Genomic DNA, 17,146 nt, shown 5'->3' with positions numbered 1-17,146 from the left:
TGTGTATATGTGTGTGTGTGTGTGTGTGTGTGTGTGTGTGTGTGTGTGTGTGTGTGTGCTGTCACAGAGCAATCGGTAGTGCTGTGACAGTGTTTGGCTATGGGTCATGCTATCTGCAGCACAAGGGGGAGGCAGGTGGAATCACAACTGTCACAACAAAAAGGGGGGGATTCATTATTAATGGAAAGAGAGGCAAACCTGGAAACCTTTTCTTTGTTTGGCCTCTTTCTTTCTTTCTCCCCCTTATTCTTCTCAGAGTCTTTTAGGTCAAGTTTCTTTTTCTCTCTCTCTCCACATCTAAAAACCCCTCCGCCATGTTTGTACACACATTTAAGTGCCCCTTTTGACCAAAGCATAATCACAGTTCCATGAATTTGAATCACGTTGAAGGTGTGAAGAAAAAGCAGCAGGATTCCGTTTTTAGTGGCCAGAAAGGGCAGACGGCGGGATTGGAGGGATTTTTCCCCCCGTTTCCAAAACAACGTTTTGTTGTTTACGTGTTCTTTTTCAGATGTAAGAAAAGGAGAGATAAGAAATAAATTAGACCATCTAAGAAAATAGATGACTGAATAAACAAATAGAAATTAATGTGAGAAACAAGCTGGTGCCAACAGCGCACGCCGGGAATTCTCAAGTGACTCAGCCATGAAAACGTTTTTGTTTTCCTCTGGCTTGTAATGGAAAGCGGCAGGGCCCTCGAGACAAAAACAGTTCTTGCATACCTGACTTTATCTGCTTTTTTCGTGTTTTTACCCCAAGAGTAAACCGATCGTTTGATTAGTGCATATGACAATAAAGCCTGCAGCCCATAACTCAGGTAATATACTTTGAGATGGCTCTGGTGGGGTCCTCGGGGCGCTTGAAGCCACGCAAACCCAGTGTGTCCCACGTTGTGTCCCGTCTACAAACATCTAGCAACTCCCTCAGAGGATAAAGCTTTTAAATAAGACGTTGTATACCCGCCGAAACGCCTGGGGAGGGGAGACATTAAACCCTGCAGACGAGTTGTTTCATGCTGTGAAACACAACATGCAGGTCTAAACTGCCACTGAATAAACACCCATATTCTCCATCCTGTATGAACTGATGACGCCGTACAGTTTTAGCTTCACGATGTAAAATACAGCCTTTTTTTCTAAAATGTAGCCAACTGTATATTCAGTCAGTGGCCAATAACCAATGTAATCCTCCTATGCTCAATTCCTGACAATAAACACAACATTATGACAAGAATTCAAAGAAGAACAATGGATGCTATGACAGCACACTCTGAAGAGATCCAGCGTGCGTGTGTGTGTGTGTGTGTGTGTGTGTGTGTGTGTGTGTGTGTGTGTGTGTGTGTGTGTGTGTGTGTGTGTGTGTGTGTGTGAGAGAGTGTGTGTGTGTGTGTGTGTGAGCCTGAGAGACATCCTAAAAGGACACTTCCCATGCTCCACTGCCAGAAAACCATGTTGCCTGTCTCGTTTTCTGAGACCCACATGCTGGCAAAACCACTCGGTTACCTTAAGCCACTCTGCTGCTGCCATCTCTCATTTTACCAGCGTGGAAGAAATGTGAGTTCCTCAGCAGAATTCTGACCATCTGGGTCTCCCGTGTGTTTGAAGGAATGTGGCGAGTTGGACATCTACAGTAATGCATGCGCCAACTTCTCACAATGAGGGAAACACGTGCAGCGGGAGAGTTTCTATTAATACTCGCATGGAACTCAAACTTTCTTGAGTGTCATTTCTTTTTTTTAAACACATATCATAAAAAGGTACACCTGTGCAATCCAATACAACACCTCAGACATACATTTACATCATTATATACTTCATTAAACCATGTTTGACTGATGCAGTCAGAGAGGTGTCTATGTTTTTTATTGAGGTTGTGCATTATATTAAGGTGTTTCTACTGTTTTGCCCAAAAATATTAGAAAGACATTTTAATGTAATGCAGTTCAGTCCCTCCTCAGTTAAAAAAGAACCAATTAACACATCTTAACAATGTTAAGCTTCATAAAGGATGAATATGTGCTGATGTGTTGTATTGGATTATATTAGATTGTGCTGGTTTTAGTCCATATTTTACATTCGGACACTTAGCTGACAAGAAACAACGATTGTTCATTTTTCCGCCTCAACAATAAGCCAGGTGCAACACTTTGTATTCTGTGCTGTGAGTTACTGTTGTATTTATCAGCTGAATCTATGCTTCCTGAAACAGCACTAAGAACTGCTGCTCTAGCAGGAAGAGCAAGAGTTCAGCATGAGGCGGACATTTGCCATTAACCTCACTAATAGTCGCTCTGAGGAAAGGGAGCGAGTGAAACTCATAGGCCATTAACATTGATAGGTTGTATGTCTGACAGGCTGAAAGGTTCAGTAGCACTGCCCCGTGACTTTTACTGCAGTGGCTGTTTGAAAACAACAAGTACAGTGCAGGATGGTGCAGAATGTCAGTGTGAAATAAAAATTGATGACAGTAGCTGATGGTTGAACAATGTAAATGCACTTAGGAAGGATGTTAAAAAACAAAGCAGGTTAAAGTTTGTTTGGGAATTTTGGATGTTTGTCATTTATAATCCGAATCTTTGTCAGGTCAGACGTTAATCCACATCTCCTGTTTTGCACTGTCATCCTAAAATGATTGTCTGTTTGTGCGTATGGTGATATTACCATGAGTGCAACATGGCATGAGATAATTCCAGAGGACATTACATCCGTGTTCTGTACATCTTGCCTTTGTAAGACAGGACATGACCCGTCTTTTATCTACAGTATGATCCCTGCTGACTCCGAGCTCTTTGCATGAGAAGGCAGGGGCGAACTATTTTTGTCTGCAGATGAAAATACTTTGTCAAATAAACTACGGGGAAAAAGCTGATCCTGGTTGTTGATCTTTATTGGACAGATAATAAAGTTCTGTATGTATATATCATGGCAGGAGTGTGGCTTTACAGTGTTTGTATTCCTTTTCTTCTCTCCCCCATAAAAACAGGTGTGTGTGTGTGTGTGTGTGTGTGTGTTTGTGTCTTGTGAAAGAGGGTTAGACTGCAATCCAATGATAGTCCAATAGCACACAGCTTTCCCACTACCACGCTTCACTCTCTGTACACAAGTGAATGCAATATACACAATCATATTTAAATGAAGGCGAGAAGACGAGGGGGAGAGGAGACGGATGGCTCCGAGGCTTTGGAAGGGGCTTGATTTACATGCTCTGTCAATTCCCTGTTGCTGGCGGATATGCATAATTCATCCATTTTATTGACTCCTGGGGAATTCTATTAGGTGATAGAGTGATACTCCCAAGAACAAAAGATGACTGCCCCTTTCATGAGTGTCATCAGGATCGCTGTGTGCGAGAAATCCAAAAAGGCCCGTTTCTCTGGCACCTGCTGCCGATGACAAAAGAATAGCTTTTCAAACATGTTGACAGAAGATCTTCAAGTGTTACATATTCTGTCATGGTGCTGCTGAGCTTAATCAGAATAAACAGTGAGCTCGGCGTCCTTGGTAACAGACTTGCTCGGAGCCTAAATTAATTTGAGTCAAGGATCTGGTGAATACATAAACAGGCATGTTACGGCAGCACAAGCCGTAGTGTAATTGATACCGCAATGACAATCTTTCATACCGCGTTGATATACATCAGTGGAATAACTTTGCAAAAGGCCAAATATTTATGTGCATATATATGTGTGTTTTCCTCCTAAAAGCCAATCAATTCTACTCTGAAATGTTGATTATCCATGCCAACCATTTACATAAGTTACCAGGATGCATTTGGCTGGAAGTTACCATTAAACGCGGCCTCTTGTTGAACTGAAACACCTGTTGCTCTTAAACGTTCACAATCCTGTCAGAATTCTGTAGAACTTCACCGCTGTTGGAATATTGATCAACCAGCCAGACGCTACGATGCTTTAAAAGTTCCCTAACATTATCATCTATTAAATTGTCTTTTAAGTTCCTATCTATCAAAGACTGAGTCAAAACAATGGTGATTGATCATGTGACCCACTAATGGAAGTGCTTGTACTTGCTGCTTTGCCCAGAAATAAGAGCTCCGTGTCTGTGGCGACATTCCCGCCATGAGTGATGCTTTTCACGTCAGTCAGCGGTTGGTCTCCCCAGGTGGAGCTACTCATGGAAGTATGCTGCATTTACTTGTAATCGGAAATCTGTAACTTCCAACTGCTGAGTCAGGCTCCCTCCAGTCTAAAGTGTTTGACCGGCACGGCCAGGTACATTTCATTACTGCTGACTCACAACGGAGGATGAAAAAAGAACATTCAACTACCATTTCCAAGAAAACGAAGCAAAAAACTAATGGAAGTGCAGAAGTGCACGTAATCAAGATGCAAAGTGACCGCCAACAAGGAAAACAAGGATCACAATTGACATCACAGTCGTCCCAGAGGCTCGCCTGCAGTTACATCTACCGCCAAAGAGGCCGCTAAGGAGCAACGTATCTCAAATCAAGTACAACTTTAGCGGTTTAGATTCAATGTTTTAGGCTTGCTCGTCTGGAAGGCCGGGGGAAAAACCATACTTTTGTTGCCAACATACACGCGCAAATTATTGATGATGTCGGCTGTAAAAGGGAATAATCAGATCATCATCATTGGTTTTCAGATTTTGAATAGAAATGATGCTGGGACCAGATCACGCAATATCAACGCCTTTCTTTTATCATAGGTGTTTTGATGTGTTTCTGTACACAACTGTGTGAGGCAAATTTAAAAATGTCATGTCAGTGAACTTGTAACCATGACTACCACCCTCAGAGCCCTGCTTCCCAACTAAGAGATGCTGAACGGTTGCAGGTTCATTCCTAAAACAAGGTTAACATACACTTGTTGTTGGTGGTGTGAGTTGGAATAGTCATCTCCTTCCCACTCACGTACGACTGATGTGAAAGACTGCGAGCTATGCTTGGTCAGGGTCCAACACACAGGCCGACAGGTCCACTGCCAAGTCACGGCAGGAATTTACGACCGCGATGATTGCCCTAATGTGACAAGGTGACCATCTCGAAAGGCAAACACATTATGTAGCGCGATCCCCACATACTTGACTTTTATAGAGATATATGGAGTGCCTCGACAAAGAGAAATCAACTTCTCCTCAGCTCGAGAGTGAGACAACCACCTGTTCTGAATTTCCATTTCAGCTCCGTCACCCATCTGTCATCGCAGACATCAAAGAGACTTTAAGTCCTACATGGCTGTATGGACAGGTGATACAAAAGAAACAGCGATGTCTGTCTTCTGGCAAGTTAAGAGAAAAAAAACATACTAATGAGACTCTTCAAAGGCTGAAGTACAGAAATACAACTTATAACAGGAATCCGTTCTATGGCACATTCTGAAAAGACTTTTGAAGGATTCCACTGTGTCATTAAAAGAATCCGTAAGTACTTCTGAGGAGCCAGTCAGCCACAGGAACGAATAGAGAAGACTTACAGCGGACACATCCGAGAATCAGAATCGTGTTAAAACCACCATACGAGGTTTTATGTTTGAATCACCTGCATTATCTGGGGTTCAGAATAAAACCGTCTCTCTGCTGCTGCGAACACAGACGGGGAGAGAGACAGACGGGATAGAGAGACAAAAGACGGGACCAAGTTGAAGCACCGGAGGCGGAAGCTGAACGTGATAATCCCCGCTGTCAGTGAGTCACCCTGCCTTCAATTGGTAGCGTTGACACATCTTTATAAACTTTCATGTCATGTCTACAGCGTCGATGTCGCCGGTTTCAAGGCTCGTGCTCTGCACCAAAGCCCAATTAGGCAATCTTTGTAGATCCCCCCCCCCCCTCTCTCTCTCTCCCTCGGACTGCATTCCACACCGATTTTTTTAATTGACAGCAACTTGTCCATCTTTCTTGTAATGCCTGAGAGGGAAGGAGGAGGGGGGGACTCTCAAGGAGAAAAAAGAAAGTTCCACCGCTATTCTTTTTAATTGTCAATGTCGTATTACAAATCAAAAGAGCCGGCCTCGGTAATGTATTCGCCACACAATCCATTTGTGCTCTGAAGGCAGGAGCATGGAGGTCCACTTCAATTTGGCAAAGACTTCCCCGGGTGTTCAGAGCACGCTTGCTAATTACCGACGGAGACACCCTAGGGGGGCGGCTAGGCACGCTGGATGGTGTTTCGCAATTAATACAAGGTAGATTAATAAGTACCTTTTTAGCCGGCTCCCATTGGAGGTCACACAGGATTCCATAGGTGTTTAAAGACATTTAACTTGATATGTGGTGCTGTGCTTGGACCTAAAAGGAAAGTCTAATGATATTCCAGCTCATACCATGCTGGAGCCTTGTGGTTACCGATCTGAAGACCATACATTTAATTTCACTGAAGGTAGAAATCCCATCCTGGGGTGGGATTTAGATGAATTAGCTATTTTTCTCTTGACCCCCATAAGTTGCAACGTTATTACTCTGCAGGACTGGCACACAGGGTTTAGGTCAACAAAGTGCTTTCTTACAGTAATTGGTGAAAAAAAAACTTCCTGTGTCCATTACAACTCTCTCTGAGGAATTTGCACTGCTCTGCCCGAGCTAATGAGAGCCAGAGGAGTGAGAGCACAGGCGCTGTGACACTCTCTCTTGGCTCTTAATTTGTGAACTTCCCCCTCAGCTGGCAAACCCCTGCAGCCACGTCTCCCAGCTGAAGTGGCTCTGTTGGCACGTCCAGAAAAACATTAACACCTTGGGAAGCAGGAGCCGGGAGCTGGTTTTGGGGGAGCAAAAGGAGCTGTACGTGATGGTCTGTGTACATGCGAGAGGCAGGGAACGCCGAACACAGCAGCGTACGGCTTTAGAGTAACTATCGTCAACTTTGACGGGCAGTTTCTTTCTCTTTTTTTAATTCCTCAATTGGTGAATCTAACTCATATGGTCATACCTTTCTTCTAGCAGCTTGTCTCCAAACATCCAACGAACGTGCGGCATGGGGTAACCAGTGACCATGCAGGGCAGCAGCACGCTGGCACCTACAGCCTTCGACACCGCCACAGGCTGCACCAGGAACTCCAGCTTCCTGTCTTCTCCAGTTTCTTTATAAAAGAGGGAAAAAAATGAAAGGTCAGGGGTTAAGGCCGGGGTGAGTAAGTGAAGCAGAACAGCAACCTCCTACATTAACGGGTGTCATCCGTCTTAAAAACTTCAAAAGGACTGGCGTCTGATGGGCGGCCCTTCCTGACACCCAAACCACGAACGGTCGTATGAATAATGCTCCTGTTGACGTCCCAGATAGCCGAGCTCTCAGCTCTCCGGGAGTTCAAAGTGATCCCATATAATTTCGGCTTCAACTAACTGCCTGAGTAGCATCCTGCAATAACCAGGGGGGTCATGCGTGACCACGGCACATACACAAGACTTCAGCACTATCCGTTCATCTTGGATCATAATTCTATCAAGCTCAAACCAGGATTTTAATTAAAAAAAGAAATGCATGAAATCGTGATCGTCTTCCCCCACGCAAAAGGCCCAAGTTACTCTCTCCACGAGCTGATTTGCTCCGGCTTCAAAGTAACCAAATAACTATAAATGTATTTCTGTCGCTCCAACATCTGGCGGCATCCAAAACAAAATGTCTTTCAATTTCCTCACACAGCTTTTATGAGTTTTCCTTTCTGTATGCATTCAAGCCTTTTGCAACTCAAACACATCCTTGGAGGAGACATGGGGAGATAAAGACCCCCACTGGGGTCTTGTTGAAGTCTGATTTATGACCACTAATATCTTCTCCGTGCTGCCAGGAGCCTGGTGCTTAACAACTCAGTAAATAAAACTTCTGGAGGGGTGAGACAAGACACTGCCACAATGGAATTCAGCCCCCTTTTGAGCTACAGCTGAGTTACTGCAGCATTACTGATAGCCCCACTGGGAGCTCCGCCGCTCCTTCAGGCATTCAAACATTTCCCAACACCATGAGGCACATTTCCCGATAATAGAGGTAGTGAGCAACCAAAAGACAGTGTGCCACTATAATCACATGATGCACTGAACTATATTTTAAATTTCAATTTGCTGCACAAGTGGCTCTATGATAGAAGTTTTCACATAATTGCACCATAATCAAGGATGTGAAAATGTTTTGATTAACTGGCTGTTCTTAGGAGAAGCGGGAAAAATCGGTTCACTACGATACCACAGTGGAAACACAGAGTCCAACAAATCAGGGATGATGGTTCCCTTGACAGGAAGCCAACAGGATTTTGTCATTGGATTTTGTTTCAGTTTAAAAGATTGACTTTGTGCAAAACAAACGTTTATGATACTTTGTGATTTTTGAAGATTAAAACACAACCAGCAGACTACAAAGGAACTACACCACAGTCAAACGAGCGCAAGCATCAACACAACGAGGCTGGAAAGTCGGCACGATGATGTTTAATGTCCCCGACAACCTCTGTAATCTCTTTTAGCACCCGCATGTTTTAAGTCACGTACAGGCTTTGGTAATTACGAGCATATTTTATGCCGTAGAACAAAAATGTGACAATCTCTTAAACTCGTGTTAAGCACAGTCCTTTTTCAGGCATCAAACCAAAAACACATCTACTTTGAGACGAGGAAACCGGAAGTAGGGCTCATTCCTGCAGCTCTCCATCTCCACTAAACATCTCACCCTCTTGTGTGAACAAAAAAAAACTTTTCTATCCTCCAGTTACCTGGCAGTATTTGGAGCTGGGCCTCCTCGCTGGACTTCGACGACCCCACGTTTTCCACCAGGCAGCGGTAAAGGCCGGCGTCCGCCTCCGAGGCGTTGCTGATGGCCAGGGCTCCGCTGGGCAGCTGGACCAGCCTGGTGTTGAGCTCCAGCGACAGACGGTCTTTCTCCCACCGGGTGAAGGGCACCAGATCCGAGTTGACCTCACACGCCATCACCTGGTTGTTCCCGAGATGCACGGTGGCCGGCGATGGCTGGCTGGCGAACCTGGGCATCCCTAAAGTACGAAAAGACGTGGATGTAAAACCAGCACGCACTTCCAACATCAACAGATTAACAAATGTGTGTGTTACATTTGAGAAGAGGTAATAAATACAGCTCATAAACAACAAGAATACAAATGGTCCTTTAAACATGTTTTCTTATCAGCTTCTTGGAATTTGAATTTTGAGGAAATAGCCGTCACAGATATGACTGTTTTTAATTCATTCAATTTAACTTATCCATCTTTCAACTCTATTTACTTTCAAAACATTTGGAAGTGAGCCATACTTTCACTGAGCCGGGCTGGAAAAACAAACAGACTGATCTTGGACCTTTAACACAGCAGCTAGGGGAGTAATAAAAACTCAGATTATCTGTTTTAAACTATGACAAGATATATATTTGGCCTTTAAGAGCTAGAACAGAAACCTTGAAGCGTCATCTTTCAATCTATATTCAGGATGGATTCTCAGGAGTGGGAATAGGCAAAAAAAAAAAAGAAAAGAAACCCCGCCAACCACCCCCGACCTCTTGCACACAGACACAAACACAGTTGCATAGCACTATCACTTCTGATGGTGGATGTTAATTTGCCACGCGGAGCAGGAGACACACAGCACTAATTAAAAAAAGGCTGGATCCACAGGCTGTTTGTGCTGCTGTACCCCCACTTTCATCTCCACGCAAAATAATTATTTCCTGCGTTTGAAACCATTGATCTGAAACCAACACTCGCGGGCCGCGTTCGAAACCATCGCAAACAATGGCTTCAATTAAAAACAACTTAGAATGTGTGAACTGCAAATGGTATTCTTGGGTTTATTAGTGAAGGAGGAAGAAGTAACGACAGTAGGAAGGCCACTCCATCTATTATAAAAAAGAACAGCGTGTTGTGTTATTATTACCACGGAGGGCCTCTTGAGTTTTGGGGCTGTAGTTGATTCCCTTGTAATGTGTGTGCGTGTGTGTGTGTGTGTGTGTGTGTGTGTGTGTGTGTGTGTGTGTGTGTGTGTGTGTGTGTGTGTGTGTGTGTGTGTGTGTGTGTGTGTGTGTGTGTGTGTGAATGGACGTGCTGAAGAACGAAAAAAAAAGGCGTATTTTAGCGTTTGTTTATATAGTTTTAAATGCAGGAAAATGGTGTTTTTACACGGGACGTGATGATTTGTCGTCTCTGCCCTCTCTCACCTACAGACAGCTCTTCAAATCCCCTGCCAAGAATGGCTCCAGGGTAAATCGCACTTTAAGATAAGGGCCCCGACAGCCACAGATTCCCGTCTGGCCCAGGCTAACGTGCACAGCTCTCCGAGTATATCTCGGCACAATAGTTCAGCTAATATGGGCTTAGGCGATTGGAGTACTGATATTTATGTATCAAAGCTGCCAATCACCGACTGTAGAATCATGCTGGGGAAGGAGAAAAAGCCTCGGCTGAATCATTTAGATTAGACTCACTGAAGCTCCCCATTGAATCAAACCACATTTTTATGATTCGCAGCTGTAGTGCAGGGTAAGTAATCAGTCTAGCCAAGATTAGGGGGAATTCTGGGATATATATCATACGATGAAGATTTATCAAGAAAATAGAATAAATGCTTTTAAAAGGAAGGAATTTCACTCCAGATTATATACCTTACGCAACTACATGTTCATATATGGTAATTTATTCATCAACTGAATTGTCTTGATAGTATTAACAAAAGCTGTATACTATCGATACTACTACTATCAATAACAGAGATGTTTCCTCAGCAACAAGTTTTTTATTTTGCTGAAGAATTATAATGTTTTTGTGTTAGGGAGTGACATATTAAAAAACTGTATTCAATTCTCAAAGTGGATGATACGGGACGGCTGGTAGCTGATATTTAATAAAAGGCCAATCTCTGCTCCGCTCACAGACAAGCTGATGTGTTCATCTAATCTTCCTCATCAAATGCTGGAAACACAAAGAATGACATTACAGAAGTTTAGGCAGCGCTACGGCCCACGGAGCGATGACTTTTTTAAAGATGAGGTTGAGGACGAACGCCCCCCGATCGAATCGCTGCATATGTGACCGCCGATTTGTGAAACAGCTTAAGGTTTGGCATTTGGACGAAAGAGGACACAGGAGTCCGAACAGACATGACGAAGAAATGATGGTTCCACAAAGACTGAACATTTACAGAGAGAAAACAAGTCCAGATTCTAGTGAGCTACTCAGTTCTCAGTGACTCTGCTGTGCTTCAGGCTCCTGATCGACTAATCCTTTGTTCCCCCGGCCTCATCACATCTCTCCAGGCTGACTTCATCAGTTCGCCGTGTCTTAAAGAGTGTGTGCGGGGATCTTAACTCACACAGGCATGCCTTTAGATGTAGCCGATGTTAATGAAGTGGATGCTTCCCGTTCTGATGTCTCAGATTACGTATGTGTGAGTTCATGCGCGGGCGATATGCAGACTAACTGAAGTCTACATAAGCACATTAGGCGCGGGGTCGAGACGGGCGTCGTAGATGGGGAGTGATGAGTGTCGATGCAGAAGCCATCGATTCCAATTAATCACAATTCTCCGTTTAAATGGACTGGAGGGGAGCTTCATCTTCCACAGCCTTGCTCAGCACCATCCCTCTAACGGAAGTGCTGCACTGACGATCCCAACACTTAATACCGGAGCGTGATGAGGCCGGATGATTGCGAATGTCTCAGTGGTCAAAACACAGAGTTTTATCCTGGTGGAAAGCACTTTCTTTGCTCATTTAAATACAGCATAAAAGAGTCAAATGTGACTCTTATTGTGCCTCCGAACATCATTTTTTGTAGAAAATAAGGCGGTTAGTGGCTCGTTAGATTCACCCAAACCCTACATCATCTGCTTGGCTTTGCCAGCTGAGCTCGTGATTATATGAATACTAATTTCAAGTGAATGAATGAATAAATGAATGTGTCCATCATTCGCTGGGAAAGGAATTGTGCCGCAGAGAGCTACAAACAGGCGTAACGACTGTCTACACCGCCTCAGAGCAAAGCCGAGTGTAACATTGCAGGCACATACACCTAAATCACACAGTTGGGTTTGGACTATTCTTAATTAAAATCAGGTATGGAATAACAATGAGCAGCTTAATGGAATATGAGAAGGCTCTAAGGATGTCCCTCCAGATTCCACTGAATTAGTAACTGGCTGCAGAAGGGCTGCCTTTCACCTTGGACCAAAAAATAGAACACTTCTCGATGATACATATTTTTCAAGCGGTCAGCTTAAATTATTGAGGACAAAAATTCAAACTGGCTCACATTTTGGAGGGCTACAACCTCCTTTTATGGTTCTAGCCTGACAAACTGCTGTGTTTGGACTGGCAATATGAAATAATCCATTCTGAATGTAAAGAGGAAAAAAACAAAAATCAAGCAGTCAGAAAAGTGCATCAGAGCACGTTGATATTTTCCATTTAGACTGCAGCCGTTTATACCAACAGATAAGTTCTAATGTGAGTCCATCACCTGAACGGAGACAGCTGTTATTATTTTAAGCTTTCATTCTTTACTTCCTAACAGCAAAGAAGTCCCCAAATGACTAATCAGAGCTGATAATACTGGTATTTATACATGTTTTACAAACATTCTTCCAGCATCATGTCTCCAAATCAATTCACATGTATCTCTGAAACTGTTTTCACAAAAAGGAAGAATAAAACATAAATGCTGGAGGCCTTGTGCTCAACGAACAGTCTCTATGGTAATTCTTCAAATGCACAAATCTTTACACGTCAACTGCTGAAAAAGATGCTACAATGTTAAAAAGTGAACTGCACAACAGCGGTTTTATTAGAACTACTGTATTAATTTGGCAGTCGACACTTACACAAACTGCAAAACATACCAAATCGTTATGGGAATGCTGCCATAAGTCAATTTCAGGAAGAGAGACAGAAGCACATTGTGCCTGTGATGGACGAGTCCCGCCAACAGGCATTATGGGAAAGTAACTCAAACCATGCTCGTTTCCAACTTTACTCAACGAGGACTGGACTGAGCAGCCGCTTTGGGCTGTTTTCCAGCGATGCCCCCTGCTGGCACAGCCGTCTGAAATACAGTCAAATGCAACTCTGAGAACATAAAGACCAGTAAAGGAGAGCTATCGGAGTTTTATCTGGCACGTCTAGAATGAAGCTCAGTACCAGAAAGATTGGGAGATCATTCAGCAGTAAACGCTGGGTTTTGGTTTTACTCCCTCACAGTCAGAGAGCAGGCTATTCCCTCTGGATTTGACATTTAAGCAATCATGAACAACCAGGAGGTAGAAATACATCACAAAAATGTCAGAGATCCCCAATTTCTAGATCCGATTGCACACTCTCATCACCCTATTTCCACTACGTCTCCCCCCTTTCTCCCTCTCTGAAATCAACAAGTTCACGCCCATTCTCTGGGGGTTTGGGGAAAGTCATTCTGGGAAATGTGGGAAATCAATAGCTGGAATTGAAGTACACAAGTCAGGTTCAAGGAAAAGTGGCGACACTAAAAAAAAGCAAATTAAAGCCCCTTCAGGTCCGAATAAATCCTAGAATGCGCTTACTGTTACAAATTGATATTTGCTGGTGTATGACCGTCTAAAGGGGGAAGAGTTCTCCTTTAAAGCACAATAATGACTTCAGTACAGTAGCGCCGCCTTTCCTGTCAACATTGTCCTCCCTCATCAACACATCCATTATAGTTTTGTATCCCCTGCACACAAAAGAGAGAATAAGCACAATCCTATTGTTGGTGCCTTCGTATGAATTTCAATATCAGACGGAGCCAAATCAAGTTTGCTGAGCCAAAAAAGACCAATTTGAGCCAGTGAGGTGTTAGATCCAAGAGTAAATTACAACGCGTGTGAAGGCATCCAATCATTGGCAACCAGAAAGTGAGACTGAGATTGGAATGGAGAATGGCAGGGGGGGAGGGGGGGGGGGGAAATAATGACAAAGACAGAGACAATAATGTCTATTAGATGTATTGGCTTTGAGAAGCGGGTGCTCACGTCAGGTCTAAATGCATTTCCCTGCGGTAAAACCCTCCTGTACAATATGTGCTTTATTCAGTTCAGTGCCTCTTTCTGTTCGCGCTCCCTTTAAGGCCAGCTGCAGTGTAAGTGATTATTAATTCCCTAATTGAAGGTTTCAGAGCTTCAGGGGAGAATATTTCTAAGGACTCTGCCATTACAGCAAATCATGCCATTCAGCCCACATACCTGAGGTTATAGTCTTACAGCGTTGCAGGAAAGTATTCACGCCGTATTGATATTTTGTACCTTGAGGAGATTCAAAACGTGCAACTTTAACAAAACTCCCTCGAGTCAAACACAAACTCCTAGAAGATATGTAGATATCTATAGATAAGCCTATATACCAGATTATTAGGTACACCTGCACAGTCTACAATACGGTCACAAGTGCAATCCATCCCACCTTTAAAAGGCTTAAAATGTGTGTTTAAAAGAATAAAGAATCATTTTTAAAAGGCCTCTCTGACAGTTTCAACACTGATTATTAAAAACGGATTCATTGTATGAATTGATAAATGTGTGCAATTTGAATACACAGACATTTTTTTTGATTTAGAGTTTCTCAGGAAAAAGTATATGAAACGTTAAGGTTCCTAAAAGAATTTCATATATAGGATTTCATGGGATATTTATTATTATTATTAAGTTGATTTGTCAAGGGATAAAGTGTAACATTACATGATTATTCAGAAAACCTTTTCAGAAATGTTCAGACGTTAGATTAATGCTTTTAAAAAACTCCACATTTCACTGATTTGAGTGTTCGGCATCCGGTTTGAGTGTTTTGCATCCAATTTCAGGCTTTACGTTTTACTTTTAAGTGTGGATTAAGAAGTCAGCGGGCCGATTCCTTGCGGGTTTCTGAGAAATCGCCGATGGACCGGAATGTTCAGAGGGTTTTAATGCGGGAAAATAAATCTCCAACTGGTAAAGCATTGGTCATGTGTGATTATTAATACATTAATGCACTCTCTACGTGCACGCAAGTCGGTGTGCATGAGCGGGGCAGTTAACAACAATGCATGACGGACAGATTCTTATATTCCTACTTTGCTCCGTTATAAAACTTTAATTGCATTGTATTAAAGAACCCACTTAAACGCAGTCACTCCAAACAACATAAAGCCTGTTCAGCCTCCGATACCACTCTTCATAAAGACACCTCGGGGGTTATGGCACGGAGGAAAAAACATATTATTCTATCTATACTGCAGCCTAGATTGTTGTGAAATGTAGCTTTGGAGGGTTGTGCTTTGGTTAGGTTCCTAAGTGGCTTTGCATGAAAACCACAGCATGAATTCTTTAAATCCTATGTAAGGAGTTTGCTTTTTTTTTTTTTTTTAAGTTTATTACAAATACCAAATGTAGACAAACATGAGGCTGATTGAAGTTTTTCCACAAAGGAAACCGCAATGTATAAAACATGCAAACTTTCCATGGCATGAGAGGGGAAGATATAACAGATGTATAGCCACCAATTTATGAGAAAGACTGTGGGTGTTCCGCTAAAAATACTTGCATCACTTGTCTTTACAATCAACGAGGAGGAAAAGGAAACCAGATTTTAGTGCTTTCACACCTAACAAAGCCAAGAGAAGTGACGGAAAACGGCAACTTTGAAGGTTCTGTCGGATTTGGAAAAACATGTCTGCTGATTTTCTTTGCCGGTTTTACAGCACAAAAAAAGGTAACAGCAACCTTCATCCTGTCGGGGGCCGACAGGTGGGAGGTCCACCAAGATTGACAAGAATGAAAACAGGATTAATTAATGAGTGTGTGTAGGAATCTAATAAAGAAGTCACCGAGGCACTCCATCATGCATGAAGCCCGACAAGCCTGACGTACTGAGGAAATGATGAAATGCATGTCTGGCTGTGTCATCACAACATATTTGTCTTTTTTTGCCAACAGGGAGGTGGGGGGAGGAGGAGGGGAGGGGGGGAGGGGTGACTGCCATAAAACTTGACTAAATCGTCATTCATCAAATATGTTCATGTTTCCAAACAGCTGCCTGTTAAAACAAACACGCAATAACGAAACCGGTTTATGACCGAGCTAAAAATAGAACAGCTTACTCCAATAAACCTTTGACACACGGAGACAATCAGCGGAAAGCCGTGACGTGAAAAACGTAACCGTACGTTTGAACTCTTTGACGTGTGTGTGTGTGCAGAACCGTGGCGACCACAAAAGCATCCACACTCCGGGACAAACACGCCGAACACACACACACACATCTGAAGGACAGACAGGAGATGGATGGGTGGCGTTCCAGAGGGGTCGGCCTCAGACGGGGGTTCTTATTTTATGTACCGGGCTGTAAAAATGGCTCTCGGGTGAGGAGATGACAGAGAGAGACCATATCCTGACCTTGTACCCACTCAGTGCCTACAATAAAAACCCTTAGAAGACAACTGGTGTCACAGAATGACACAACAGCCTATTTGGTACATTTCCAACATGACAACCTAAAAACAACGGTGGTGGTGAAGCAGTCGCAAAAACAAAACCATTTCATTCCAAAACAAACACGCGAAGAGGAAAGCTATTTGGAGAAGTGGTGGTGTATTTTGGGGCATTGATCCGTAGCCAACAGACACCTTTAAGTATGTTAAGCGAACTCCGCAGGGCTTAACATCTCTGATAGCTCTCAGCCGGGGGAGGGATATCTTTAGCTACTAAAGCACTCCGGGTGCAGACCAGATGTTGCACAAAGAACGCCCTTCTAAACATTTATGGCCATCAGCGGATGGGCCCTGGGGCACAGCTGCTGTTTGGAGTAAAACTGAAGCGTGGAGAAGTCACCTCCAGCCTGATTACGACATTTCTCACTCTTCACAGAAGCAATTTCTTACTTTTGTTTTAATGGCAACGCCAAGATAAGCAATACCACACGCACTTCAGAGCAGTGACTGTAAAACGCCGGCTCCTAACAGATGGCAGTAACCTGCCTCTCCATTGTGCGTGTTGCGAGTGTGACAAGTCGCTTGCTCCATTGCTGAATTTCTTTTGTACTTGCATGTTAGTAAAAAAGAACAAAAAAAAAAAACCCACAATGAAATCGCACACAATCAATTGTGTCTTGATGGGAACTGACACGTCAGGATGGAGTACAGTTGGCACTCTGACAGCTCCTGATTGCCTGTTGTGGGAGCAGACAGAGGAGGGACTACAGAGAGGCT

The 17,146-nt window shown here is 43.3% G+C and overlaps 1 protein-coding gene across 15 annotated transcripts in view; it reads right to left on the bottom strand.

Moving 5' to 3' along the window:
• The window catches only part of neo1a (neogenin 1a), a 150,931-nt gene that overhangs the window by 61,250 nt on the left and 72,535 nt on the right, over window positions 1-17,146 (bottom strand). For all 15 annotated transcript variants that reach the window (XM_084007566.1, XM_084007568.1, XM_084007563.1 and 12 more), the window contains exons 3-4: window positions 8,675-8,950; window positions 6,904-7,054 (exon numbers count right to left, since the gene is read on the bottom strand). In XM_084007566.1, the coding sequence (XP_083863692.1) occupies window positions 6,904-7,054; window positions 8,675-8,950 (427 nt within the window). The remainder of the gene's footprint in view (window positions 1-6,903; window positions 7,055-8,674; window positions 8,951-17,146) is intronic.

Source organism: Eutrigla gurnardus (genome assembly GCF_963514095.1).
Source record: "Eutrigla gurnardus genome assembly, chromosome: 1".
Taxonomy (NCBI): domain Eukaryota; kingdom Metazoa; phylum Chordata; class Actinopteri; order Perciformes; family Triglidae; genus Eutrigla; species Eutrigla gurnardus.
Note: the sequence above shows the minus strand (reverse complement) of the source record. Positions and strands in the feature narration are given on the sequence as shown.